The 27553-nt window shown below is 56.9% G+C and overlaps 8 protein-coding genes across 8 annotated transcripts; 3 read left to right on the forward strand and 5 right to left on the reverse strand.

Moving 5' to 3' along the window:
• Positions 1–21: 21 nt before the first annotated feature.
• Positions 22–883, forward strand: B0H18DRAFT_140681 (uncharacterized protein). Its single transcript, XM_048036826.1, has 2 exons — positions 22–757; positions 816–883. The coding sequence occupies exons 1-2, from the start codon at positions 123–125 to the stop codon at positions 832–834; spliced, it is 654 nt and encodes a 217-aa protein (XP_047886418.1). The 5' UTR covers positions 22–122; the 3' UTR covers positions 835–883.
• A 279-nt stretch (positions 884–1162) lies between these two features.
• Positions 1163–2950, reverse strand: B0H18DRAFT_1046289 (uncharacterized protein). Its single transcript, XM_048030784.1, has 3 exons — positions 2636–2950; positions 2093–2587; positions 1163–2025 (listed from the first exon to the last, which is right to left on the reverse strand). Exons 2-3 carry the CDS (start codon positions 2536–2538, stop codon positions 1623–1625), a joined length of 849 nt encoding a protein of 282 aa, XP_047886419.1. The 5' UTR covers positions 2539–2587; positions 2636–2950; the 3' UTR covers positions 1163–1622.
• A 43-nt stretch (positions 2951–2993) lies between these two features.
• Positions 2994–5058, forward strand: B0H18DRAFT_140663 (uncharacterized protein). The gene is made up of 2 exons (XM_048036825.1): positions 2994–3858; positions 3918–5058. Exons 1-2 carry the CDS (start codon positions 3487–3489, stop codon positions 4857–4859), a joined length of 1314 nt encoding a protein of 437 aa, XP_047886420.1. The 5' UTR covers positions 2994–3486; the 3' UTR covers positions 4860–5058.
• A 4000-nt stretch (positions 5059–9058) lies between these two features.
• Positions 9059–10676, forward strand: B0H18DRAFT_140691 (uncharacterized protein). Its single transcript, XM_048036827.1, has 2 exons — positions 9059–10450; positions 10513–10676. The coding sequence occupies exons 1-2, from the start codon at positions 9346–9348 to the stop codon at positions 10521–10523; spliced, it is 1116 nt and encodes a 371-aa protein (XP_047886421.1). The 5' UTR covers positions 9059–9345; the 3' UTR covers positions 10524–10676.
• Positions 10677–16452: 5776 nt separating this feature from the next.
• On the reverse strand, positions 16453–16638 carry B0H18DRAFT_820194 (uncharacterized protein; the record flags this gene model as incomplete). The annotated part of the gene is made up of 1 exon (XM_048039290.1): positions 16453–16638. A coding segment is annotated over one exon (186 nt), but the record flags the coding sequence as incomplete, so codon positions are not given.
• On the reverse strand, positions 16595–18267 carry B0H18DRAFT_1046317 (uncharacterized protein). The gene is made up of 9 exons (XM_048030785.1): positions 18249–18267; positions 18132–18191; positions 17915–18035; positions 17823–17861; positions 17730–17774; positions 17358–17657; positions 17235–17303; positions 17111–17182; positions 16595–16950 (listed from the first exon to the last, which is right to left on the reverse strand). Exons 2-9 carry the CDS (start codon positions 18150–18152, stop codon positions 16793–16795), a joined length of 825 nt encoding a protein of 274 aa, XP_047886423.1. The 5' UTR covers positions 18153–18191; positions 18249–18267; the 3' UTR covers positions 16595–16792.
• Positions 18268–21625: 3358 nt separating this feature from the next.
• On the reverse strand, positions 21626–23976 carry B0H18DRAFT_1145667 (P-loop containing nucleoside triphosphate hydrolase protein; the record flags this gene model as incomplete). Its single annotated transcript, XM_048035687.1, has 7 exons — positions 23850–23976; positions 23406–23797; positions 22649–23382; positions 22356–22584; positions 22239–22308; positions 22138–22190; positions 21626–21835 (listed from the first exon to the last, which is right to left on the reverse strand). Exons 1-7 carry the CDS (start codon positions 23962–23964, stop codon positions 21626–21628), a joined length of 1803 nt encoding a protein of 600 aa, XP_047886424.1. The 5' UTR covers positions 23965–23976.
• A 395-nt stretch (positions 23977–24371) lies between these two features.
• On the reverse strand, positions 24372–26549 carry B0H18DRAFT_1125757 (uncharacterized protein; the record flags this gene model as incomplete). The annotated part of the gene is made up of 7 exons (XM_048035055.1): positions 24372–24642; positions 24697–24804; positions 24845–24946; positions 24997–25100; positions 26165–26244; positions 26304–26419; positions 26473–26549. The coding sequence occupies 7 exons, from the start codon at positions 26547–26549 to the stop codon at positions 24372–24374; spliced, it is 858 nt and encodes a 285-aa protein (XP_047886425.1).
• Between the last annotated feature and the right edge of the window lie 1004 nt (positions 26550–27553).

The following is a 27553-nucleotide window of genomic DNA, read 5'->3' on the forward strand; positions in this document are numbered from 1 at the left end:
CTTGTCAACGTGATCGTTGCCCCGAACTCGAGGATGTGGAGCTAGTATGTCAGGGCAACCTAGACGACGACATCGACCTAGGTGTCGACATACCAGAAGGGAACTCGGATGTGCTCTACGTGATGTTCAACCTATTCAGTCGCCGCAATGCGCTGTCTCTACGAAGGTTCCACTTTACCCACACGGACGCGGACGTGCCCCTCCTTCCAGACCCAGCGGCAACTGCTACGCAAGCGACTGGCCCAGGGAGCCCATTGCTCGAGCTTCGTGCACTGCAAGATGTCATGATATTACAGGCCCTCAGGGATGTCAAGTACTACGCGGAACCAAACATCCTTGGCTGGGTAAATGCATGGCCCAGGCTACGAACGCTCGCCTTGTCTGCACTAGTGGTCTTTCCTGAGACGCTGCAGTACATCGCGCGCACGTGCCCCCAGGTTGAAAGCCTCACGTGTGGAATTGTCAACGAAATTTGTCGAAAGCCTCTCCCGGTTGGAGGCCTCCTCTGCTTTGGCCCCATTGGGGAGCCTAGTGGAGGAAGACCTGCACTTCGGGCGTTTGCGTGCACGATTACTTCATGCCCTCCTCCTCCATCGAAATCGGCAGGGTCGCCTGCTTCTTCGATTCACTTTTTCACCAGCTCGACGCTGAACGCTTTTGGGTCCCGTGCCGTGTCACTGGCCCCGCCCGCGGGGACCGTCGCCCTTCCATGGTGTAAGGCAGAAATTGAAGGAATTGCAACTCGGACGACGAAATGGTATGTGATATTCGCCGACGACTCGAGTGTCTCGCCGTCGGGCTGAAGACTGACTCAGTATCCTTTTTGTAGACTGACCAATTCGGAGTCTTCTGCTACTCTCCCGCTCTGCACGGGTCAAACTAGTAGTACTCCGTCTTATGTTATGTTCCAATAGATCGTGGTGTCGTGGTGATATCTGCTCGAATTGTTATTACTTTCCTTTACTGTCTCAACGGATGAGATAGTTCAGTGGTAACGGCCGGAGGTGTGTCGCCGCGTCGAGAATAGCTCAAATCACTAGACAGACGCGTACGCACCACGCCCGGACGCAGGCAGGGATCTACTTATCTGCATCCCGAAGGCTACTCGTCGTTCACCGGCTCAGATGGTCTCTCGCGTTCTATATCCGAGTGTAGTAGAGACCTCCAATAAATATATCCATCGCGACTATGTACATGCTCTCTGTACCTACATCGCACGGGCCGTCGGGCATGCATCTCTGCGTGTTTGCTGCACGCAGGTTACCGCCGCCGACACTGCCGTGTTCCCGCCCATGCTACCGTGCTCGGCGTAGCTCCTCACGCGGCGAAAGACGGCGAGGATGCGGGCCCATGAGGTCACGCGTGCAGCTCCTGCGTACATGGCCCTACTATCGTCCCAAATCGCAGCTCCCGGTCCGCATCCTGCCCGCGCCGTTCCCCATGATCTCGCGACAGCACCTGCCCAGAGAAAGGTAGCACGGGCGAACAGCGCGACATCACTCACGGCTGCGGACGGCGCACGGGAGAGACCTTGTCGACGAGCGGGCTGGAGGCGACGCTGATGGCAGAGTGTCTGCGTGCGAGGAAGGAAGACGTCCAGCGACAATGCGTTCGCTTGCGCATCAGGCTTGGAGGCGAGTACGGCTGGGCTGTATGCGACGAGTCGGGGAAGGACGTCTGCGCCACCTCGTACGATGCTGCAGCCCGTCGCACCTTCTGAGCAATGCAGGACGTCTGGGACGTGCCGTGGCGTAAGTACCGCGTCGGTCGCTCGGTGTGGCCGTCGCAAGACGTGCAGGCCTGAGTCCTGGCATGCCCCTGCGACGGTCGACTCGAGCCCTGCTCCGAAGAGTCGCAGCACGCGGGAGATGCTGAGCCAAACGGGCGTACCAAAGGCCGCCCGCCCGCGGCTCCCGCCCAGCACGCACAACCGTCCGCGACCTGTGGATCACCACATCGAGGAGAGGCGATGGCGACTTGAGAGCGCTGACGAGTGCCTCGGCGGGTGAGGTACAGATGTGTGGGCTGAAGAGGCCAAGAGGGCATCGGTGAGTCGCGTCTCTGAGCCGTCGTCGGACAACAATGTGCTAACCGTCTTGCCGACAGACGCAGGCCGTCCTCTCGGCCTACTGTTCGGCCAGGGCAGTGTGCGCCGAGTGGTCGTACATGTCGTGGAGTCGGGACGGCGAACGGTGGTGAGTGGTCTCTTGATGTCGGTGCTTGAGCTCGCTGACGACGGGTGTCTCGCCGTAGGTCTTGGCCGACTGCGAGAGCCGTCCAATGAATGGGAGCGCGATGCGAGCGCGTATGGAGTAGGCTGCGTCCGTGTGTCGCGCCTGTACGATGGCGCACGCTGCGAGGGACATATGCGGCCGAGCCGAAATACGGTTGTGATACATCGTAGATGGATAGTAACGTGGAAAGCATCCCCGAGCGCGCGACCCGCGATGTACCCCGATTGTTTCCGTTTGTTGTGAGCGAGGAGGAACCGTAAGCGGCAGCGTGCCAACTCAGGCGGCTAGGGGAGTGTGCAGACATGATGGATTGTCGTACGTAGGGATGCCGAGACGACGGTTCATCATCCGGTCTGCGCCGTCAGCGCAGACACGGGGCAGTACGAATGCAGGACACGTACTATCCGAAGACGTGGTCACGTCGATTTGCGGGCGCGCTCCGTGTTTGGGTGAACACAAGTGAGGCAGGGCGCGGTTGGGGCGCGGCGTCGTCCAGCGAGGGCTGTGCGCCAAGTCCAGCGCGATGTGTGTGAGATGTCGTAAGCAACGTCTTCTCAGATGTTGGATAGCCCTGCGTGACGCGTGACGGCTGCGGATAGCGAGGAGAGCGGGGAGCACGCCAGGGCGGTGTCACGCAGAACGGGAAGCAGCGCTCCGTTCCACGCGAGACAGTGACTGGCAGCAGTATGGGACGTTTGTGGCACGGTCTCAACGATGCGTGCGCAATGAGGCTGCGAGGAGGCGAGTTGGGTGAGGAGACGAATAGGAGCAATCAGACAAGGAAAGGAAAGACTGACCTCTGAGCCGGAAGACCGCACGCAACATGGTGTTTGGGGTGTCGAACGACTCGTCTCGGCGACGCGCGTAAGGCTGTGCAGGCGGCGGGGGCGGAGTATGCAGGCGGAATGGACGGGGAGAGGGAGAAGGGACGAGAAGAGGCAAAGGCAAGGAGGAGGAGGAGCACAAGAGGAGGAGGAGCACAAGAGGAGGAGGAGGAGCGACAGGGACGGCTGAACGCACGCGAAACACGATCAGGTGAGGACAGCACGGGCGCTACTGACCGTGACCGTGTCTCCTCCTCAGAGTCCTCCTCGCTGTCTGCACGGACGGCAATACTACACCGCCAAGCGGCTTCACCAAGTGGTAGCCCTGCAGCGCGTGTCCCGTTCATTGTCACGGCGCAGTAGCTTCGTCGCTCACTGTCTTCGGCCACGAGCTGCTCAGACTACAACTTGTTTGTCAACACCGCGCGATGCCACCGTCCGCTCCGAGTCGGCTTCCGCTGGAGCTTTTGGGCGTGATACTTGAACAGCTGGCGACACACGCTCATGCTCAGGATCTGGAAGATGGTGACATCAGTCTCGAAGACAGTCGCATTGCGCGTACGGCTCTCGCTAGGTGTGCACGGGCGTCCCGTACCTTCCACGAGCAAGCGATCAGGATTCTCTGGAGGGAACAGCAGATGGGCCACGCCTGCGACGCTGTCCTGTCGAACTTTGATTTCGGCTCTGTCAAGTGGCCTGAGCAGGACGAAGACACCTGGGGAGGAGGACCAGAGTCCGATGACGAGGCGAACGATGATATGGCAGTGGGGATCGATCCGTATGACTATCCTTTTACCTATGTGAGTCCCGTGTCATGTCTTTTAGTGCTATTGCTCTTCTGACCGAACGACGTGCAAAGAAATACTTGTCAGGACCCATCACCACGGAGGAATGGTCGCGCTTCGAGTACTATGCCCAGTTCGTCCGTGTGCTCCGCTACTTGAACGAGGAGACGATCGACCCCTCTGTCTTCTTTTACCTCCAGCAGCATGCCCGTGGCAAGCCGCTTTTCCCCAATCTGCGCGAGCTCGTATGGGAACATGCCACGCCTGAGGTAGTGTCCGTTATCACACCGACCATCCGTGTTCTTCACCTCCCTGAAGACCATGCCGAAGAGGAGAACGGTTCTCAGTTGCGCGAGTTTGGGTACCGCATGCGCCGACATGCGTTCAAACAACTTCTCCCTAGTGCCCTAGAGCGTCTCCCGGAGCTGCAAGAGCTCAAGCTACGACCGCTTGGGCATGAGGCCTTCTGGATTCCATTCACGTCGACGCCCCACGGCCGCTTCGTCATCCAGAACATCCGCAGTCTTCACATATGCGAGTCGCGTCGCGCCCTCATGAGAGCGGCTCTCGCAGCCCTGTCCACTATCAGGACACTCACCGACCTCGAGGTGTTCCTCGACGAAAGAGGCGGTGTTTACAGTCCAGAGATGGACTATGGCCAGGCTACGCCACCCGTCGGTGCGTTCGCGCAGCTGAAGCGCCTACAGATCGACGGGCGAACGACGTCGGTGGCCGCCGTCATCAGTGTGATTGTTGCGCCCAAACTGGAGGCTGTGGAGTTGGCCTGCGGGGACTGGCACTGGGACCCGGAAACGAGGGATACCGTCCTGGTGGAGGACGCACTCACCGTGATCTTCAATCACCTGCGTCGCCGAACTGGAACGACTCTGCGAAAGTTTCACCTCAGCCTCCGTGAATACAGCGGAGAGTTGTTTCCGAAAGGGACAGCACCCGGCACACGTTTCCCCATATCGGCGGGTCCCTTGCTCGGGCTTTGTCGCCTTGAGGATTCATGATACACCAGTACAGACTGAGCGGCGACAGGGAGTACCTATGTATCAATGTCCCAGCCTTGGTGGCGGCTTGGCCGACGTTACGGTTCCTCACGTTACCAGGCCTCGCCGTCAACATGGAGTCTCTCCAGGTCATCTCGCGCACATGCACTCGACTTGAACGTCTGACGGCCAAGTGCCTATCATGGTCCTGGTTCGACGTGCCCGGAGCGATGGAAGGCCGCTCCTTCCGCCTGGATACTGCAGCGTCCGACACGATTGCGTCTGCACTTCGAGAGCTGCGCTTCGAGGAACCCTTGAAGGCGATCTTGCCTGATACCGCCAGCAACGTCGCGCGCCTCCTGGACTCGCTGTTTCCTCAGCTTATACCTGAGCGATGCTCGGTGGTGGCGATATGGACCTCACGGCGCCAACCGGAAGTCCGGGAAACTTACGACGTCATGGATATAGTGGCTAGGCTGCAGCGGGCACGGCGGACGGTGAGTGATAGGATTCGGTTCGTCATATTCTCGTCGAGCTGAGGCTGAGGGGCCTCTTTTAGCCAGCATGACGGCTGACCGAATGTTGGACGGTCCTTCGCGTCCGTAGATGTTACGCCAGGACTACTACAAGTAGTTGGACCACGTGTCGTGTAAGCTACGACTTGTCCGTTCTGCCTTATCCATGTCTGCGTTCCGCTGATGCAGCTGCCTTGCCCGGCCGCGTTGCACACACTCCGAGATACTGCGTTTGATTCAGGACAAGAACGTGTGTTCGAGTCGTGCAAAGTTAGCCAGGTGATATATGTAGGCATTGCCCGCTCAGCAGACGTGTACGCAGCGTTGCCTGCGTCCTGCGCTACCCACGAGTCAGACGATGTGCTCTCTGAGCTGTGAGTTGGTCTCCGAGATCGCCTTTGACCGAAGCCGTGTCTAGGTTCAATATCCAAGCTCACTGGTGCGCTGCTCATTCCCATTGCCGCGGCTTGAATGAACCTGACTTCTTCAGAGTCCACACAGGTCTCACGCATCGAAGCTTTGATACAACGTGTCATACATGCTCCTCTCTGTATAGTGCGTACGAAGCTATCGGTAAATATGTCTCTACTTCTGACTGACAGTCGCAGTAATCCACTTACACATACCTGCCATCTGTCGTGAAAGCATGTATGTACCTCGCTATTCACTAAGCAGGCGACGCTGATTGCGTTCGATCGTTATTTGAAGGAACCCTGCGGAACAACGAGTGAGGACCCTGTCGAAGCTTCTACAGCTGGTAGCCCGCACCGCGGCCTACTGTATGTGGGCGCGGAGAAGACAGTAGAAGACAGGTACGCACGGACCCCAGCAGGAAACCTCGAGGCGGAAATGAACGTGTCACTGTGTAGTTATCTCTTTGTGGACGCGGCCTTTCAGTACACTGCCAATTGCCCGCTCTCGGGTTCCGGTATATAAGCCCGGCTGCTCAAGCTAGACCAGCAGACCCGCACCCAGAGTCAGAGATCGCAACATGTTCGCCAACGCGATGTACTATTCATCTTCCAAGTGAGTAGCATACGTGATTGCTATCGTGTGGGCTCGGAGCGTGGTCGCTGACTCGCAATCGTACAAGGAATGGCACGACCAGCACGCGGCCGCAGTCCATGTCGACGCAGCCTCCGGTGCAAGTGATCCCTATCGGGGCCTTGAACAGGCCGACGGTCGTGAGACCTATGAAGCCAGTTAACAAGCCGACCGGCCCCAAGACGTACCAATGCTAGGTGCATGTCGTATTCTACAGCGTTGGCTTCCCCTCCAGGTGAGTCGTGGACTCTCATGTCGGAGTAGATTCTGTGACTGAACTTTCCCTTTGGTTGACTCGCAATCGCGTGTGCCTTGATCACTTGGTCCGGAATTGCGATTCGCGCAACACGATAGGCCTGGAGTATCGGGTTTGCGACGTAGCTCCTTCTTGTGCACTTGTTCGTAGATCGCGCGCCTCGGGTTGTCCTATCCACGCATTGTCGATCTGCCATTCCAGACTGCTGTCACCGCATCAGTGTTCAGTGTACGGGTACGGGGAATTTTTGTAGATGATATTGTTGGGCAAATCAGCTGCGCGGGTCCTAGGCTATGACAGGTACACGTTAGAGAGTGAGCTCTACTGGTACTCGGATATGAGTTACTTACCGATTTGGCAGAGGATTTGTTCTCATAGTGAGGCATGAACTGTCTGTGATTGGCGGCCGCAAACATGGTGAGCTTACAATATTCCTTCGTTCTCATTCACGCTGACGAGTGGAACGTTCCATGACTGAGAACCCGACCTTGAAACCGAATACACAGGCGCCAAGCTACGCATGTGTATTAGGTTCAATTTCGAGCGGGCGGGCAGTGCGATATTCCTTCACTCTCAGGCAATGTCGCAGTCCGCTGACCCTTGACAAACTCACGCAAGTCCTCCGTCATCTTACGTTCAAATCGACGATTGGTCGTGAACCCAAGGGTCAGCGCATTCCTCAACAGGCACTGCCGTTCGATTCTCGGACCCATCCAACACGCCTGCCTTCGCACAGCCTCCGACTTTAATTGTATGCGGCTCGTGCTGGGCAACGTGTTCGGACCGGCCCCGCTGTCAAATTCTGGGACACGAGACTAGCGTTCCGATGGAGCGTCGCCGGAGATCCAGAAGACGCGTGGCTGACGTTTGAGAACTTCAGGAGGCGGTGTGAGCGGGCACTTGTATATAAGGTGCGGGGATTGGCGCATTCTCGGTGGACATTGCTCAGCCTCAGCCTGCAGATTCATCATAGCTAAGTCGTATCACCACTTAGGACGCGCCCCATATCCTTTCCGTTGGTAAGCATACATCCCCATGTTATTTCAGACCGTTGTAAACGGTGGGTCTCATACTGTTGATACTTACTTGCAGTCTTACCAGGTTTAAAGATGTGGAGCGAGATCATCCCTGGCCCTATCAAGCAGAGCGACACAAGAGGGTCCGTTAAGAAGCCGACGGGACCCGCCATCAAGCCTCGATGAGTGTAAGCTGCCATCACGTCGGTTTCGTGGCGGTTGTCGATGCTGTGAAAAAGGTGTGTGTCGTGATCAGATTCATTTCATACGAGAGCTTAGTGGATAACAACTTTACAAGCGAAATACATCGGCTATGACTGCCCTGTATGACGACACAAGGCGTCGACTCTGCCGTACGACGTGTTCTGTCATTCGCTCGAGTCCTCGACCCGTGGTTGCTGCGACGCTATGTATTCGTAACAAACATGCTTCTCGCGTACTGAGCATAATGTGAGCTGTGATTGGCTTACTCTCTCGCCTCTGTCAGTCCATAACGTTAACTTAACCATCACTCTGAGTCGGACTTGGGTGGCTTGGAGGCACCGGAACCATCCTTCACTGCTGCGACCGAGTCGTCACCATCCCAGGTCCACTCATTGTTGCTACATAGCCTGGCCAGACATCTGGGACAGCGCCGCCATCGGCCTGTTGATGATCTGTCCCTATTTGCTCATCGTCAACGGCGGTGCAGTACTACTAGGCTGTTGGCACCTGTTGGCACCAGTCGATGTGTGTGTGCATCGCACGGATACTCTGGCCTTCATTCTGGCTGAACCTTGTCCCGACGTGCTGCTCATACATCAACAAGGCGTACGAAGTAGTAGATTTCAGTATTTTATCACGAGAGGAAGTGTGGGACACTGAGAGAGCGACACGTCGGACACCCACTAGTCACTACTGTCCACACACGATCAGGTGACGTCGCGCACTGCGCAGACCTTAGGTCAACCTTAGGTCATCTCTACCATCCTAGCCTTATGTCCGATCCAAGAGCTCCTCTAGTGGTTCCGATTGATGTGGTCGAGGAGATCTTGCGGTACTTGCTGACACCATATGATCAAGGCGGTGGACCCCCTACAACAGCTTCATCAAGTCGCACGCCGACGGCGGCTGTGCAGCTCTTGCTAGATGTGCCAGGGCATGCCGCGCCTTTCAAAGGCCAGCGTTCAGGATTCTTTGGGAAGCACGGGTGTTGACCGATGTGTGTCGGGCTATCCTCCCGAGTTTCGTTGTTCCCTGCGTTAGGGGCCTCCGGAATGAAGACAGCGAGGATGAGGAATCTGACGTCAATGTTGAAGGGAATGAAGACTGGGGCGGGAGCGTTGATAAGGATTTTCATCCCCGTACTGATGTGAGTCTGTAGTAGCGGCAATGACACGGTCTTGACGGCTCGTGAGCAGGGTTACCTGTCAGGGCCAATCCGAAGAGACGAATGGTCACGCTTCGAGTTATATGCGCAGTTCATCCGCATTCTCTACAACGATGAGAGACTTGATTCTTCTGTCTTCTTCTACCTCCATCAGCACACACACGGCACACCACTCTTTCCCAACTTGCGCGAGCTCATATGGGGCCATGCCACTCCTGAGATTGTCTCGGTCATCTCACCCAGCATTCGACTTCTGGATCTGGATGGCGAAGAGAATAACAATCATACGGACGAGATCGGGTATCGCATGCGGCGGCACGCGTTCACAACGTTGCTCCCTGGTATACTTTGCAGTATTCCCGAACTACGTGAACTCCGTATCCGGCCACTCGGACATCCCGGCTTCTGGGACCAATTCGCGCCTCCACATAACCGCTGTTTTGTCGCCCAGAACGTCCGCATCCTCCACATATCAGAATCGTTCCCCATCCTGATGGGCGGTGCCCTTCCCGTCGTCTCTACCATCCAGGAGCTTGCATCGCTGAATATAGGCTTCCCAGAATCAGACTGGGATGATCATGCCAATTATGATCTCCAGCCAGACGACTGGGACAAAGGGTCGATCCACCCCTTGTCGAAGCTGCGACACCTGCAGATCACCAGCCGCATCACAGCGATAGCGACCCTCGTCGATGCAATCGTTGCGCCCGAACTGGAAGACATCCAGCTGGAGAGTACTTTGCGAGAGAGTTCTGTCGTAGCAGCTGCCGCAATACGTGCCGTCCTGGGCACACTGTGCTCCCGGAACAAGTCATCAATACGGAAAGTCCACTTGGACTTGCGCGGGTTGGAGTACAACCCGCGCCGAGACTCTACGCAGTCGTCCGAGTTTGGAGCGTCAATCTTCACGCTGCTGAAACCGACGCTACAATTTCAGCACCTTCGCGAGCTCAGCATTTTGGTGTCCTTTGGCTTCAGAAAACCTCTAGAGTTTCCGGGGCCTACCATGCTGACCGCATGGCCCAACCTACGAAAGCTTCTCCTCCATGGAGTTGTGATCAGTCCGGACTCGCTTCGGGCCGCCGCACGCGCTTGCCCTCATCTACAGAGCCTGACGGCACAAGGCTTGTCTGAGGACTTCCGCCATATACCTGCATCGACTCTGGACCAGCATGATGGCTCTCTACGTGACGCGTCGTCTTCCAACGCAGGCGGACACGGGCTTCAGGAGCTGCGCCTTCTACGGCCTTCGGACATGGTCCCTGCGGACGTCATCAAGATCGCGCAGTTCCTGGCCGGGCTCTTCCCCAGACTCTGCGCCGAGCGGAGCTCAGGGAGAGGCATATATTCTAGTAGGAGCTGGAACAACGTCCTCAAAGAGTTGACCAAAATTCAGGTATCACAAGGGAGCCGTGCGTAATTTTATCGGTCTTGGATCCTGCCTCATAAATTGGTTGACGTTCTCGTTTTGCAGGCCGAGCGTGATGTCGAACGCGTTTACGATAGTTTCATTCGATGCGCTTTGACACTATGATCGGACTACGCGTGTTCCAACGATGGCTCCCCAGGGACACGCAACACTGGCAATGGCATGTCGTGCTGCTGCTGCTCGCGTCAAAGAATGGTAGTCAACGCGATACCCCGAAATCCTACTTTCAAGCCACCGGAACGCTGAGACGATAGCACGCTGTAGGCAGCGCTGAGTTGCAGAGCATCAGGAGACGTGTGTACAATTCTGGCATCCACCACCACACAAAGGCCAGGGTAATTAATCCGACCATCCTGATTTTCTATTTACGAACGTCGTGGCGGCTCCAGGCATGTATGCTACGTCTTGTGCTCTGGTATTGATCATCCACAGCCCTCTGCCGTACGTGACACGATGTCCGCGACTGAGACTCGAAGACATACCGCACGGATATCAGTGGACCATGGTAGATACATCCAAGATTAGCCCGTTGGGTGTATCTCAGTCTGACCCGTAGCTGCGATAGCATCCGAGCTTCTCCTGCGCTGCGTTTCCGTACTGAGGTGTCGGCGCCCGTGCTCTTCGAGCCGCATCGGCGGAAGGCTGCCAATGGAAGAACCGGTCTGTCTAGAGCTGGCGGCGCGGAGGCAGCCGCTCTAGATGGAAGGTCTTGCGGGGACTTCTCGCGTTTGGGGCTCGCCCGAACTTGCTGCTCCGCATGTACAGTACGCGTGATCCCGGCGGATACATCCCTGCGGTTTATAGTGGGTCGAAGGGGAGCGCTCGAGTGCGTCGGCTGGCCGCCACGAAGGCTGTCTGCGTCTTGCCACTCGATACTTTGGGTAAATGTGCCTGGAAGGTCGTGGGTGTGGTAAGCTGAGTTGACATCCGCTTTACAGGCTGTCCGCGCACTATTGCCCTAGCGAAGCATGATGTTCTCGATGAAGCAGAACCTGGAGGCACTGACCATCTGGGCGGCGTGCACCCTGCTCGCCGCGAGCCTCCTCGGAAAAGTGACCTACTTGCGATGGGCGGAGCGCATCCCATCCGGCGTGAAGCCCGGTATCGCACGCAAAGGTACGCCTTGCCTGCCCCATCGCCGCATAAGCCCGCCTGACAGCACCCACCAGAACTCACGTCCGCGCTATGGGACGTCGAGCGGAAGCCCGTGCACTTCCAGTTCGACCACTACCAGCGGTACGGGCTGGACGCGGAGCTCCAGTGGGCTGCACTCGTGCCCCATGACGACCTCGTCTACGTCGCAGGCCCAGACGGGCACGAACCGCAGCCACACATGCTCTCGATGTTCCACCAGCTGCGCTGCCTCGACGTCCTCCGCGCGCAGTACCGCGTGCCGCTCGAGGAGCGCGACATGGAGCGTGCGCGGCACTGCATGAACTACATCCGCCAGATGGTGCTGTGTCGCGGGGACATGCACCTCGAGACGTTCCTTGCGGACTTTTGGACCCCCGAGAATGTCGATCGGAGGGGGACGTATCGGTGTCGCGACTTCCGTGCGGTGTATGATGCGGTGGAGAGGAATCAGCAGGACCATAGGCAGCGGTTGGATGGGAGGAACACGACCACGTAGCTTGTACGAGGCATCGCTTCCCTTCAGTTCAAACTGAGGTGTATAATGGGGTCATAAATATGTGTTGTTCGAGTGACCGACTACGCAGCACGGCATCTCGATGTTGTGCTCCAGCAGTACCGGCCGTGCAGCGATTGTTACAAGACGAGCTCATACAGTCCTATCAGTCAACAGGTCTGACAAGCCAGTGCAGTGCCAATTCGGGCTTTTTGAAACACGGTGGACTCCGAGAAGGCCTGTCGTACTAGTCTCCGTAGCTGACCAAAAAGAGATACTCTTAACTCCGCCTGAGGGCGTTTTTTTGATGTGGGGTCTATCGTTTTGGAAACAGCTGAAAGTAGCACGGGAGTGCGGACTAGTGTGGGCGCACCGGGGTAACGTCGACACTGGCAGGCGTCGGGCGCTGCGAAGCTCAAAGTAGTCATGCTGCGAGGTTATCGGCGGTGCGACACATGACTGCGCCGAAATGGAGGTGCGGCCGGAGAGAATAAGAAGCGTAAGCCGCGACGCGCGTGGACCTGCACGAACAGACGCACCCGCCGAGTTCGACATCGTACACCGCCGTCACCATGCAGGCCCGCACCTCCCTCTTTGCGCTTGCTGTCCTCCTCCTCGTCGCACTGTCGCACGCCGCGGCCGTGGTCACTCCGGAAAAGCGCGTCGCAGGTTCGTCATTCTTATCGTGTAGTTCCTGGCGCGTTCGCTGACTCGAGCTGATTGATAGACCCCATGAACACGGATGAAGACGGTACGCCTGTGTAACAGCGCTGGTTGCCTGTACAGATGTGCTGATATATGTACTGGCATTGTCCCAGATCTCGTACGCGTCCGCGCGATGATCTGAGAGACTGCGACCTTGGTAATGGTAGACCTCTGAGAGGAGGAGGACGCAGGCTAATGATAACTCTTCACATTCAGCAGGTTGGCGGAAACAGGACCAAGACAACCGGACTTACGCAACAAGGCATAGTCCGTCGACCGTCAAGAAATATGGGCGGTTTGCGTTCGGATATACCTAGTCCGTACACCGTAGATGACATCATCAGAGAATGCCAACCATTGTAGTCCAGAGCATAAAAGTTAGTTTATCAAGGGGGAGAGGTCGTTGTGAGTATCTTTCGTCCGAGTGCGCTGAGATGAGGGAGGACCTGGACAAGTGTCCGTCACGCATACTGCTCAGTACACTGGTTGACGAGGAATCTACCTGACTAATAGGTCGTCAAATCAGTCTCATAAGATGATTCGGCGCACGTTAGGCGTATGCCCTCGTGGACGTACACATTGTACTACAGAGTGTCCCTCTGCACTCGTGCCCGTCTTGCGAACGCACATCAGCCACCATGGCCAGACGAGCTTTGTGCACGGTTCCGTCGTCTGAGCTGCAACTTCCACATTTGCTTCAAGACTTCATCCCGCGCGGGGCGCTGCGGGGCTGGCAAAGGGGGCAGCGGAGTCGATCTGAGGCAGTGTTTAGACGAGGTGGGGGCCGCATGTCCCACAGGCATGGTGCAGCTGAAGAAGGTGTTGGGTGGGTGGTCACAGCACGTCCTTTCAAGTGTGTTCTGTTTCAACATCAGCGAGTAAACGCACCAGATGCTGGCATGCTCATGTATGAATACCTGTTGTTAGCACAAACAGGTCATACATAAATCCCAGTACTTACAGTTCCCCTTCATGTATGAAGGCGCAGTAATCACTGCAGCCGGCGTCCCGCTCACTACCCGACAGGGCAGCTGCCCTTTATGGACCGCCCAGGTCACCCCCGCCGGTCCCCCGGCGCCCGGGAGAGCTCGCGGCGGCGGCACTACCCAAAATGGGTGCCGTCGCGCGCTCTTCCTTTTTGGGTCCTGTCGCGGGCCCATCGGGCGAATGCGATCGCAACGAGTGATCAGCGAGATCTAACGTTTTCTGGGGCCAGGTACAGTACCATACTATATTTGGTCATGATCTCGGACACCTAAGCATCGAAAGACACCTACCGAGTTGAAACACAGTGGAACTACCCAAAATTCGATGTCAGACCATGGTAGGGCATCATACGCAACTGCTGAGATGGTCATATAAATTTAATGTACAAAGACGAGAGCATGGTGAATATATTCGCGACGGCAGTCCAATTCTGTAGCCCGACGGCGTACTCGGACACGGTCCTACAACAAGCGCCCACACAAGCGCCGGCAACGAAACCCAGGGTATAGCGATGTAGAGAGTGCGAAGCAAGGAAAAACAATACATAATACGTGAGGAGGACAATGCACATACGTTCCTCACTTAGCAGTGACATTGCGGCGAGGGTTGCGGCGTGTAGTTGGTGGCTGAGGAGGGGCGGCAGCTGGGATAGTCGCTCCGGTATCGGTACCATCTGGTGCAGCTGCGGCGGGCTCGGGCTCCTCGACTCGCTCGAGTTCGCTCACGTTCGCGGCGGCGGATGCAGCGGGAATGATGGGTACGGACGCAGCGGCCTGAGGAACGGGTGGTGCGGAGGGAGGGTTGGAAGTTGCCGGGGCTGCGGCGCTGCGACTGGCGAGTGCGCCTTGATAGCGAGGACGAGGACGAGGCCGGGACTGGATAGCGATGGGAGGGTGCGGATTGTCTGCAATAGAAGAGACCGAGGAAGTCGTGTCAATGCTACTTGCATCAACGGGGCCATGAGTAGCGGCAGTGGCGATGTTGCCAGCTGCGGTGTGGCCATAGCGAGGGCGAGGGCGGGGGCGGGGCCTGGCAGCGGCGGGTGGTTGTGGTACCCCTACACTGGGAGGCGTTGCAGGATCCATGCTTGCGTCGCTCTCAGGCAGCTGGGCTTGATTGGCAGTGCGAGCCTTTGAGGCGGCCCGTGCACCCTTAGCGGCGGCAGCAGCAGCTTTCTCCTCCTTCTTCTTCGTTGCCTCTTCTGCCTTGCGCTGACGCTCTGCAGCCTTTGCAGCCTGCGCTGCAGCCTTCTCGATCGCCTTTGCTGCCTTCGCCGCCTCCCTCTCTGCCTTCTCTGCCTCCTTCTCCGCCTTCTTCCTCTCGGCCTCTTCCCGTTTACGGAGCTGTGCAGCCTGCATCTCCACCCTCTTCTTTGCTGCTTCCTCCGCCTTGCGCTGACACTCAATGACCTTCTCGGCTTTCTTGGCTGCAGCCTCCTGCGCCTTCCGTTTGCGCTCGGCTGCAGCATCGGCCTTCGCAGTCTCCCGCTCCTTCGCATCGACCTCCTCCTGGGCGAGGGAAGCGAGGACGGTCTCGCCTGTCAAGTGTCTTGCCTCGCCATCCCCACCCTTCTTGTTACGGCCCTTCCCCTTCCCTTTGGCTTTGCCTGGCGAGGCCTTGAGTTTCGAGTGTAACTGCTGCCGCAGGGCAACAACCTCGCGGTCCTTGAGTGAAAGCAGCGCACGATCGTGGTAAGCCTGAGTGCACACAGCATCGGCGATGGTTCGCAGCTGCGAGTTGGCCTGGACGAGCATGTGGCGCGGCGCGTTGGGTGGAAGTAGGGGTGGGAGTCCAGGGATGATAGCGACCGTCCTGATCTGAGCGGGAGCCATTTGATCAGAGCGGTGAGGAGATGTCGAGGGGCCAGGAGTCGAGGGACCAGGAGTTGAGGGGCCAGCGGCCGCAGAGGATGAGGGAAGGTTGAAATCGTCGGCGATTTCATCCGAGAAGGGAACCAAGATGTGTGGGAACAGGTTCCGGTTTGGGACAACCGGAGCACTCTGCGTAGTTGTCACAAGAGCGGGGGCATAAGCATCGTCGGGGATCACAGACGAATCAAGCGGCGAAATCCCGGTTTTTCTGAATGCAGAGAGGATGGTCGAAGTCTGGAATGCTCGCGAGCGAGCGGCGGCGTAATGTTTGAGGAAGTTCTGCTTCGAGATGAAGCCGTTTTTTTGGAAGACATGCCTCACATGTCGTTTCCAGATCTTCGCGAGGGGCCCAAAGACTCCTACGTCACACGGCTGGAGTTTGTGTGTGGTATGCGGCGGCAGGCAAACGATTTGTATATTATGGCTCTCAGCGAAACAGCAGAATTCGTACGTGCAGTGTGAGTTATGTCCATCAAGGATCAGGAGCCGAGGCTTTCCGGAGACATTCCGGGAGGCAGTCTGCGGCTCGAAGTCATTCTTCAGCCACAGAGTGCCAAGCTCATTGTCTGTCCATCCGTTAGGCGAGACCGCAATGCTATATCATCCAATGAATTAGGTTAGTTTGTGGCGTGGTGATGAGCATCAAGCTTACCTCACATTCGCAGGGTTGTCCAGACCCCAAGTCTTGTTCAGACGCTTCCCCTTGAAGATGACGCAAGGGCGGATTGCGGTCCCGTCAGCGCAGATACATTCGATAATAGTGATTAGTTCACAGTTACCATTCTCGATGTTGTAGACATCCTTCTGGTCACGGTCGACGAGGACCTTGATGTCATCCATGACGCCGAGCTGGGCACCCTTCTCGTCCATGTTCCACCTGTTCTCGGGGGGAATATCGAAGTCCTCGATGACCTGCGTCAAGATATTGAAGTATCGCGTGACCTTCGGACGGTTGAGGGCCTTTGCGCGGCAGGCTTGAAGCTTCGTCGCCCAGCGAACTGCCAACTCCGGATGGCGCTTCTTGAAGCGGCGATACCACGATGTTCCGATGGGGACGCCTGCAATTGCCGACGCATGGTCGACGACAGCTTCTTGCGTGAGCGGCATACCACGCCGCCCGACCTCTTTGAGCCACTCAACGAGTACGTCCTCCTCCGCGGGGTTTAACTTGCGCTGTGGGATGTGCGCCTCGACACGCGACTTCTTCCCATTCCAGTGGTCGTTCAGAGTGGACGGCGCGATGCCGAAGGTCTTGGCGGCGCTGCGGATAGACGTCTTCGGCTTCCCATTGGGCTTGAGGCCGGACGCCTCGATGGCTGCAAGTGCAGCCTGGATTCGGCGCTGCTTCGCAGTCCTCGGTGTCTCATCCACCGGCTTAGCATCATCCGAGGAGTCTGTTAGAAGAAAAATGTTAGTAGTGTATCATAATAGCTGGACACGTCATTCTACTCACCAGACTGCAACTCGGAGTCAGCGCCAGGCTCAGGTGAGCCTGCAGCCTCGCCACGCGTGAGCTCTGCCTTGTCTGCCAGAAACATGAGTGCATGAACAAGATGGCAACACCTCCCTGTACTCACCGGAGCTGGTCTGGCCTGCCGTGCCTTCGCCGTGCACAGGCTCCTCGTCGCTGTTTGATTCATCATCATCTATGAGGGAATTTTGATTAGCAAAGTAGCAGTAGATGTTTCGGAGATACTTACCGTCGACATCATTGACACCAGCATCATCGCCTGACAGTTCAGGCCAGGAGTCGTTGCCATCCTCGTCATCGCTGACATCAGAGGCTGTGTCGTCATCAGTCTCGCTGTTCTCCCCATCAGATTCGCTGCCAGTGTGTTCGGCGCCATCAGTGCTCTCGTTGTCGTCGTTGGCCGAACTGCTGGGGGGTGGGGATGCTAGTGTGTACTCGTAGTCACGGGCTGAATGCCACGGCCGAGAATAATCCTCCTCGTCATCTGAATCTCCGACAGTACCGAGCGGAGGCATATCGTTGTCGTCGTCTGAGTTGTAGTCAAACCTCATGACCATGTCAAGGAGTGAGGAGGGAACGGGAACTGACGCAAAGCACTTACATCGACCAGCCCTATATACCCTCCATCTTTCATTGGTTTGTGTTCCTATCATGAACCATCGCGAGCCCTTCGGCGGCCGTGTGGGGAGCTAACGCTGCCTTCTGTCTTCTGTGGACTGGAAGTCGGCAGGAGCTGGTAGAATGAGTTGAAGTTAATATTATTGAACTTTATGATGATACTCGTACCTTGATTTGGCACATCCTCGGCCGTGTCCGACTTCTGGGGGTGAAGAGTTGGGCATGAACCCGTCGATGAGAGGTTGTTGGATGACGTGCTGGTGAGCCCAAATAAATAGCTAAAAATAAACTGGGACCGTTCAGTGAATGAGGCACGGCGAATTGACCCATACGTACAGGCATATGGCGTTTGGGTCGAAGATCGCTTCGGAGTGGGTCAGCAAACACGCGATGTTTGGGAGGGCATGACCAGCATGCCGAAGGGGTAACTGGACCCTGTACCCTACTAAACACCATCTATGACCCTCGTGATCAGCACAAACGAAGTAGGAGATGAACGTACGAGGAAGGAATGGCCGCTGGGTAGGGGGCGATGGCAAGAGAGAGAGCGAGGAACGCGCGAGGTGAGGGCGGTCAGCTGACACTTACCAAATCTGGACATCATCCCCCGATGATCATCCCTGTGAGTCCAGTTTTTATCGCAGCAGCTTGTGAGTTCGCAGAGAGTATAACAGAAGGCTAACTGAGGTATATGTGTCGAAAATCCGGAGATAGGAGGCGTACGTAGCTGTTGGGGGCTCGGTGTCCGAGTACCTAGACTGTCCGAGATCATGACCAAATATAGTATATAGTGATTTCTTTGGCACCGTGCCTAGATGGTTTGTATCTAGATCCGGCAGATGGATAACATCTATGTCGTGCCCCAGGACATATATGCTGCACATGTCGCGCTCCACGACATACACTCAAGGATTTGTTCGTCACGATGACAATGACTGCTCCAAGCCTTGTTCGCGTGAAGGGCCAAGGCAGCCCTCCTATTTTGGTATGTTCGAGGCCCTGACAAATTATCACGCTCGGTCAAATGCAGCGGCCTTAGAGATCTCCGTAATCTCGTCAATACACAGTATACTAAGCACTACAGAGTAGGCGGATAACACTCCATCACTGACTACGCCATACTACTCCTGTTCGTCGCCCACCTGTTCATCGCCGTCCCACCCATCACTTTCCCATCCGTCGCCCATAGGCCCACACAGTTCGTCCTCCCACCCGTCGTCCGTAGGCTCCCACTGGCATGCCTCGTGCGCCCTGCCCAAAGGCTCGCTCACCGCGCGTAGTGCTTGCAGTTGCACTTGCCATGCAGCGATTCCTGTTGATGGGTGGGTCGTGCTCGCTGACGCGCCGTTCATGCTCGTCGACGCAGTGCCCGACGCGTCCGTCATTGCTGTGCCCGACATGTTTGTCGATGAGGCGCCTGACGTGCTCGTCGATGCGGCGCCCGACGTGTGCGTCGACGCACTTGTTGACGCGTGATTCGCGCTCATTGTCGGTGCGCTGTTTGTGCCCGTCATGCGCCTCCGTCAGGTTCTGCCCGAGCGAGCGCATCCCTTTGTACCGGCCGACACACTCACCCTACTTGTGGACGTGGCATTCAACACACTCGTCGACGCACCGTCTGACAGACTCGTCGACAAGAGGGTCGCTCTGCGCTCTGGGGTGGGTAGTAAATTAGTGCGTGCATAGATGACTAGGCCAGGCAAGCTTACCTGGTTAAACCCACCCCTGACTCCGCCTTGGAACCTCATCCGTTGTCTTCCGTGCATAGTCGGCCATGGAAGCAGAAGGGTAGAGTTACAGTAGCACACGGAAGTGACGTGAGCCTTGCGGGCGCCCGTAAACTCAACGTTTGTGTCTATTTGTCGTCCCACCAGATTTGGCAACCCCGATGTGCTCGGGCTGTTCCTAGCCAATCAGAACACGTTTAACGGTCCTACTTAGGCCTGCAACATACCTACGACTCGTGATCGGGACGTTTCAGCACCGTGTGTGCATGGATTGTATGCTGGAATGGGGATTAGATACATGTTTAGTAGCATTTACCACAGCAGATGAGATGTAGTACAATATTCTCGTGTGCAATAGAGATATCTAGTGTACTGTACTAATTCTCAGCCGAGTCTCGAGTCGTAATGGGTGTTGCAGCGCGATACATACTGGACTCGATGATTACACATTCATTGTATATATAAATTATATTCCGCTATTACAGCTCATTGTACGTTGAACATTGCACGCACACGCGATGTTTGCAGATTGAACAAAACAAATCCCAGACTGATCTATTCTATGTGCTGCGTGCGCCCTGGCCCTGCCCACCGTCGCGGTCACCCGCTTCTCGCTCACGCGCCCACCTCGCGTTCGTTGGCCGCGCTTGCGTGCTGGGCATTCGCCCTGCACGCTCGTGGTCGCCGTGCATGTGGTGCTGGTCCGCGTCCTGTGTTCGCCTGCCCTCTCGCCCTCGCACTCCATTACCCACTTGCCCTCTCGCTCCCCCATCCACCCACTCTCTCACTCACCTGCTCGTCCGCGTGCCCTCCCGCTCACCTCTTTGTTCGCTTGCCTACTTGCCCGCTTGTCCGCCCGTCCATCCGCTCGCCCGCTCGGCCGTCCATCCGTCCATCCGCTCGCTCGCTCAGCCGTCCATCCGTCCATCCGCTCGCTCGCTCAGCCGTCCGGTACCCGCTTGTCCGCCGGCCTGCTCGTCCATCCGCCCTCCAGCTTGTCTATCCGCCCGTATACCTGCTCGCCCGCCTGCACACTCGTTCGCCCGCCTGCGTCCACTTGTTGGCTGCGTCTGCGTGCTGAGCATTTGCCGAGCACGCTCGCAGTTAGCATGCGATGTTGCCTGCCCGCTTTCCCGTCTGCCTGCTCTCCTACACATCCGCTTACCCACTCGTCCACCCGCCCAGCCGTCCGCCCGTCCATCCGCCTGCCTACGGTCCACCTGCACTGGGGGCAAAATGCGATGTTCTGGGCAGGAATATGGTGAGGGCATGTGATGATTAGCTAAAGAATCCTGACGATATTTCGCACAAGGATATTGCGGGTATTGCTTAAGTAATCCTAAGATACACGGAGGCGGAACATGGTACGATATAATACAAATGTTTGTTGCCCAGATATGGGTCACGTAATATGCTCCGCTCAAGTATGTCGAGAGCATGCTACATATTCCCCGCACACTTTTCTCGAACAGATTGTAAGACAATGATAGCTTTCCTGGCCCAGGATATACATGAAACAGGGAACGACTATTCGAAATATACTCGTTCAGAATACTCAGGTAATACACGAACTTTCCAGACCTGGTACAAGGCAACACGATACCAAATTCGACGACCGCGATCTCGATCTCGACAACGACCGCGATCTCGATCTCGACAACGACCGCGACATCGACCACGATCTCGACCGCGACACCGACCACGATCTCGACCGCGACATCGACCACGATCTCGACACCGACCACGATCCCGACCGCGACACCGACCACGATCCCGACCGCGACGCCGACCGCGACGTCGACCGCGATCTCGACGACGATCTTGAACGCCACGTCGAACACAATGTCGACCACATTGAAAACGAATCAGCGATCTCGACAACGATCTCGACATCGACCTCGACAGTGGATGCGATAGCCAACTACGACATGTACTACCATCCACAGCGATCATGACAGTCAGTGGCAAAAGCAACTTAGATCCAATTTCGGCAATGTGACCGCCGACGCAGCGGTCTGAGAACGATTGATACACTACTGACTACTATATGTACAACCTACCGCATTCAGCGCAATGACCACTTCATCGGAAACAGCTCCGCGTCCATCTGCAGGTCAACGTTGCTCGTCGCCTCGTCCTAGAACGATCGACATCAGCGCCTAAACCCCTGTACGAGCACGGCGGGACTGAGACTGACGAGGACGATGATGCGGCTGTTCTTCGCCAACGCTCGATAGAGCACCAACATCCGCTTCTCGCCAGCGGAGTAGTTGCTCCCCTCGTCGCCGACGAGAGAGTCCAGCCTGAACTTCGCCTCCGCCACGGCGTCATGCGCCCCGTTCTGCGGCAGTAGCCACGTCCGCTGGATGGCAGAGATCAATTGCGCATCCGTGCGGGTGCCCTCTGAGTCTCTACGGGGATATTGATCAGGCATCGTCAACGTGGTGTGCATGACAGTGGACGTACAGGTTCTGACGGAGTGCTCCCTTGAAGAGCACGTTGTCTTGCGGGACGAGAGCAAGGCGGCTGCGCACGCTGTGTCTTCAACCCGATATTGCACGTGTCCACGCCGTCAAGATTTGAGCATATAGCATGTTTCAGCCGAAAGTTTGACTCTGTAAGCGTATCAGAAACTGAACAACTTCCAAACAGATGGCGACATACCGAGCGAGCACTCCTCTTGATCTTTGACAGTCTCCATTCGTCTGATATTCGTACTGCAGACCGTTGTAAGTAATCCGTCATCCCTTCAAGACACAAAAAACGTACCTTGTTGAACAGCGGCTCGATTTTCTCTTGCTTCTTCCGCTTGCTGATCTTGTTCGCGTCGGCGACCTTTGTGGCGCCACTTCGACCAGCCACTAGGGCTCGATGGCTGTGACATTATGGCAGTACTCTCTCGTCGTGAGGATGAGCTCGTGGTAGATGCACCACTCAGGGTTACGGTTGACTAGCGCGGACGACGGGTGGATGTACACTGGCGTGCCCTCCACGAGCGTCTTGTAGCCCTCCTGCGGGTCTTTCTTTGCCGCGTGACGGAAGTACCCGGAGCAGATAGCTCTACGGACGCGATTGTAGTCTCGCCCGGCTGAAATGATCCCGTATTCATAACTATAAAGGTACCAGATGAGTCAGTCACGAACGGAAAACATACGAGTGCCCGATTGCAACGCACCGATCCATGATACCCAACAGCTGCTTCCGTACATCCTGTGTCCTTCGCATGCTTCGCGCCTGAATGAAGTTCTCGTAACACCACGGGTTCGAGAAGTTGCTCGCTTTCCAGCCGTTGTACACGGTCAGTAGCGTCAGATGGTCGCCCTCTGGTTGATGGAACTTGGCCTTCTTCGAGTCTGCCTGTCCCTGCTTCTCCTTAGGACGGTAGAAGATGCTTTGAACGGACAACATCGCTACAATGGAGAGGATCTCCTCGGAACACCCCAGCTCCACCGAAGCGATTAACATCTTTGCGAGCGGGGGTTCCATGGGGAAATCGGCCATCTTGCGGCCCACTTTCGTCAGAAGACCTTCGTCGTCCAGCGCTGACAAGGCATAGAGCGATTCGAGCGCGGTCAACATCGTCTGTGCGGGCGGCGCGTCCATGAAGTCGAAGCTGAGAAGATCGTTGATACCCATCGCCTTCAACATGAGGATGATATGCGCCAGGTCCGTTCGCTGAATGTCAGGAATGGAACTCGGCAACATCTCGTTCCGGAATGCGGTTTCAGTGTAGAGCCGATAGCATTTCCCTGGGCCCGTACGACCCGCACGGCCAGCGCGTTGTCGTGCTTGAGCCTGGGAGATAGGCATAACGACGAGCGAGTCCATTCCCAGCTTTGGATCGTACGCGTTCTGCTTTGAGAAGCCCGGATTGATGACACAGTAAATGCCTGTGATCGTCAAGCTGGTCTCTGCGACTTTCGTGAAACGACCACTTTGCGAGAGCCAGGAGGCGTCGGATCGAAGACTCGCGGTTGAACCTCCGAGGGCAGCGCGGAGTAGATGGGAAGGATGATGAGCTCGGGGACCTTCTGGCCAAGTGCCTTCAGACGCTCGTACAGGATCTCGCACGTCGTGTCGATCTCCTCCTGGCCCGTCAAGAACAGCAAGATATCGCCAGGAGGCTCGGACAGGTGAATCTGCATGACGGTGATAAGCGAGGCATCGAGGTAGTCCGTCTCGGGCTCCTTCGTATACAGGATCTCCACAGGGTATGTGCGACCCGGTATCGTGAAGATAGGGCATCCGAAGAAGTACTTGGCGAACTTCTCGGCATCGAGGGTAGCCGAAGTGACCTTGAGGTCTGGGCGACGCTTCATGGCCTCTGCAGAACGTATCAGCAGGCTATCGCATGCACGAAAGTGTTGCTGACTTACTCTTCAACAGACCGAACAGCACGTCGGTGTGGATGGTTCGCTCATGCACCTCATCAAGCATGATGAGCAAGTATGCACTGACATCGGGATCGACGAGACACTCTCGCTGCAGCATGCCGTCCGTCGTAATGCCAGTCAGCGATTCTGCGCGTATCATTGTGAGCGAGGGAAGAGTGGGGATACTGATGCAGCGTACCTGCATCTGCTCGGGTTGCGCTTCTTCGGGCTCCTTGCCTGCGCCGAGTGCAGTGGACTCGTCGATCATTACTCACGGCCAATCGCCCCAGACCATAACAGTGTCATATCCTGCGCGGCCGAGGCGGTCACCTGTCTGCCATCTCCGCCTTGAGCACGCTCTACACTTCACACGCGAACCGGGTCGTCCCGCGCTCGACCCTACGGCTCACTGCGTCCAGCGCGCGCAGGCGACGGTTCGCAGCAGTGAGAAGTGCGCAAACAAACACCCTGGGACACTGCGCCACAGCGAGTAGGCTCGCTCTACCGCTCATCAAGAGCGGGAGCTCACCATCCGGTCATCAACGCATGGTCGAAACCAAAACGGACGACCGGAGCGAGAGGGGGGCGGCGGACGGGCGCGCGAGGCGCGGGGCCAGTCCGACGAAACGACCCCATGTCGACTTGGACCTCGACGCGGAGGAAGCACCACATCGTTTCGTCTTGTGTTGTGCCAACGCAAGACCGAACGATCTGGTGCAGTTTGGATATCTTCGCGGCAAGCGATGTCTTCGCCAGCGCATTCGGCGCGGCAAGTACAGGGTAGGATGTTTGCCGTCTATCCAGGAAAACGAGTTAGTATGGAATCAAAGAGACGTTTCACGCCACGCACCTCTTCTTCGTGCCCGGGCATAGCCCTCCTATGGTACCGCTCCACCGGCTGCGCGACTTGGAGCTCGCCGCCCTTTGTCTCTGTTGCTTTGCCGCGACACAGACGCGCCTGTACACTGCGATCGCTGAGACTGAATCGCACAGCTGACACTGTCCCATCCACGGTCGAAGGCGTGAAACGGAGGTGGTCGTCACCTTGGACCTGTGGGTCGATTTCGGGTGGCGGTGAATCTGCCATCGGCGACAGTCTCCTGCATATATAGGTCAGCTTTGTGAAAGGACACGCGGAGAGCGCACTTACAGATCGCCGCACAGCGATATCCTGCCGACGTTCCGCAGGGATTCGTCGCGCCGACACCTTATGTTGACTCCCATGTCGGTCGACTTGGCGGACGTCCTCGCGGGCTAGGCCGCCGTGCTTCAACCCGCCAGCTGGCGGGTCCCTTCGTTCCGGGCAGACCTCGGACGGACAGTGACGGCGGGGGTGCGACGGGGCTGCTGCAGCTGCGGGATGGTGGACGCCGTGAGCGTTGAGCGCCGCCGCATGTAGCATGACAGGCTACAAGTCGTCGGACTGAAGCGCTGAGGTCGCGGGGCGTGAGAGCATGACGTAATTCGTCATTAGCGCCGCGAGATCCTCATGTCGAATTCGAAAACATCGGCACCTCAAGTCGCGCGCGGAGGAGCTTGGACAGCCAGATGGTGAATCGGAGTCGCCACCTCAGGTCGTCGCAGCACAGAAGGGATGTCTTGATGTCAACGCACGCCTTCGAACTTCGCCGATCAACGCGCGCACGCCCGATGCCAGCTGGAGGGAGCGGTGGCCGAGCTTCTTCTGCATCATAGCGACGACAGTGAAGACAAGATGCTCGAAATGTGCATGATGTCGTCCCACTGGCACTCGCACACGTTCGTCGCTCGCGCGCAGCCGCGCAAATGCAACGTCAGTGGCACAAGGGGCATGGCTGAGGTGTAGGAGCAGAGGTCCTCCGGTTGTATTGAAACGCATTAAATCATAATTACAGTATTACGGCGAGATTCGATGCGCGACGTAGCCATTGCACTTGTGGAAAGAGAAGAGGGTGAGAGGAGGAAGGGAAGAAAGTGAGGGAAGGGAAACAATCAGGGCCTCGAAATCCAGGAGACAGTGATCCTCTACATGTACTTCGTGACTGAGACAAAAGTAGGCGTAGCTTTGAAGGAGATATAAAGAGCGACGAGGTATAAAACGATGACGCCACAGGCGTGGCGCCAGGACGACCTGGTGCTCTGCGAGCTAACAACGCCCTGCGAGATAGCGCCGTCGCCACTCCCTCCGAAGCAATGGCACACAAGCGTACGGAAACTCTCGTCATCGTACATAGTCACCGAGTGAACCTTGTCCGCCACTTCATCGTACCAATAACGGTCAATGTAGACTACAGCACAACATCTCAGTGACTGAGCCATTGAACCGGCTGCACGCTCACCTCTTGGACAACGATTTGAACGTTCCATGAGCCGATAGGCCTTCCTCGCACCTCGCGAGGTCCGCAGCAGAAGAAGGCATCTGCGGGAGGCAGCCGTCAGTGGCGGGCCGAGAGCAACGAGTTGGAAGGGCAGACTCACAACGACCGCCAGGGAGAGGTATGAAGACCAGGTGTCCAGGCCTCATGATGCTCCCGCCGCCAACAGTTGCGACCCTTCCTAGTCGATATTCCGCCACATAGAAGACAAGAATTCTTCTGTCAACTGATGCTCAGCGGTACAACTCATGAGGGAAGGGCGACCAACTTACTTGTCGGGGAGCCTCCCAGAGCGGACGACGACGACGTTATCGGAGAGGGTGCTGACCGAGGGAGAAGGGGAGGACATGGGGCTTGCTTGACTACACGTTGGTCGACTTCGCCGTCGCTTTATATACTCATGTGGCGCAGGCTTGCATTGTCTGCTGAGCGGCGGCTCGCGATCGAATATCTTGACGTAGCAGTGGATCGCGGCAACCTCCGTCCCGTTGAAGGTGTCGACGTCCTCGCACTTCTCAACGCCCTTTATCTGCATTCGCGGCGAGGGGGGGGGGGAGTCCGGCCAGGCGTTCATTGCGACCGAGAAGGCGCAGATGTTCGCTCGCGATGTCGCCACTGGGGGTCTCCGGCAACGGTCCAGCAAAGCGAGGAGTCTTCGACGACGACGGCAGAGAAGGCGGATTCGAGCGCCGAGTCGTGCCAGATCGTGACGATTAGTTGCTCGCGCTCCCACTTTTGACGGAGATATCCTTGGTGTGGTCGGCGAGAAGACCGTCAAGGCGCGCAACTCGCAACGCCAATTCGTCCCGTAGAGCTCGTGCGTTCGCAAACAACTCGCCCGCAAACTCGTCCGTCCGTACATCCGCTCACTCATCCTTCTGTTCATTCACGCGCCCGCCGGTTCATCTGGCTGCTCGAGGCGAATCGAGCATGCGAGGTCAGACGCGATGCGGACGTTGGTCGCGGGCACCTGCACGCACGGCTTCGGCGGGGTGGATCACACTCGGGTGATTCGTCGACCATGTTCTTGCAAAACGGGGACAGCAGGGCCTAATGTCGAGAATCGGGTTGTCGGCCCCTTGAGATATCTTCGGTGCAACATCGAAGGGACCATCGCGAGTACAGCGTTCATTGGGCTCTAGACGGCACACATTGCTGATACTTAATGGTGCGAAGCATCTTCAAGCCTTCGTGAGGTAGAATGTTGGAGCCCGGAGGGTCGACATCTCGTGGAAACGGTGAGGTTCACTCAACTGCTCATACGAGGGCAGGAGTTCCCCGGCCCAGATATCAACGCATGGTCAAAACCAAAGCGGACGTCCGTTGTACCAGAATTGAGGCATAGAGAGAGGC

This window comes from Fomitopsis serialis (assembly GCF_022376445.1).
Source record: "Fomitopsis serialis strain Sig1Antser10 chromosome Unknown B0H18scaffold_167, whole genome shotgun sequence".
In the NCBI taxonomy this organism is placed as follows: domain Eukaryota; kingdom Fungi; phylum Basidiomycota; class Agaricomycetes; order Polyporales; family Fomitopsidaceae; genus Fomitopsis; species Fomitopsis serialis.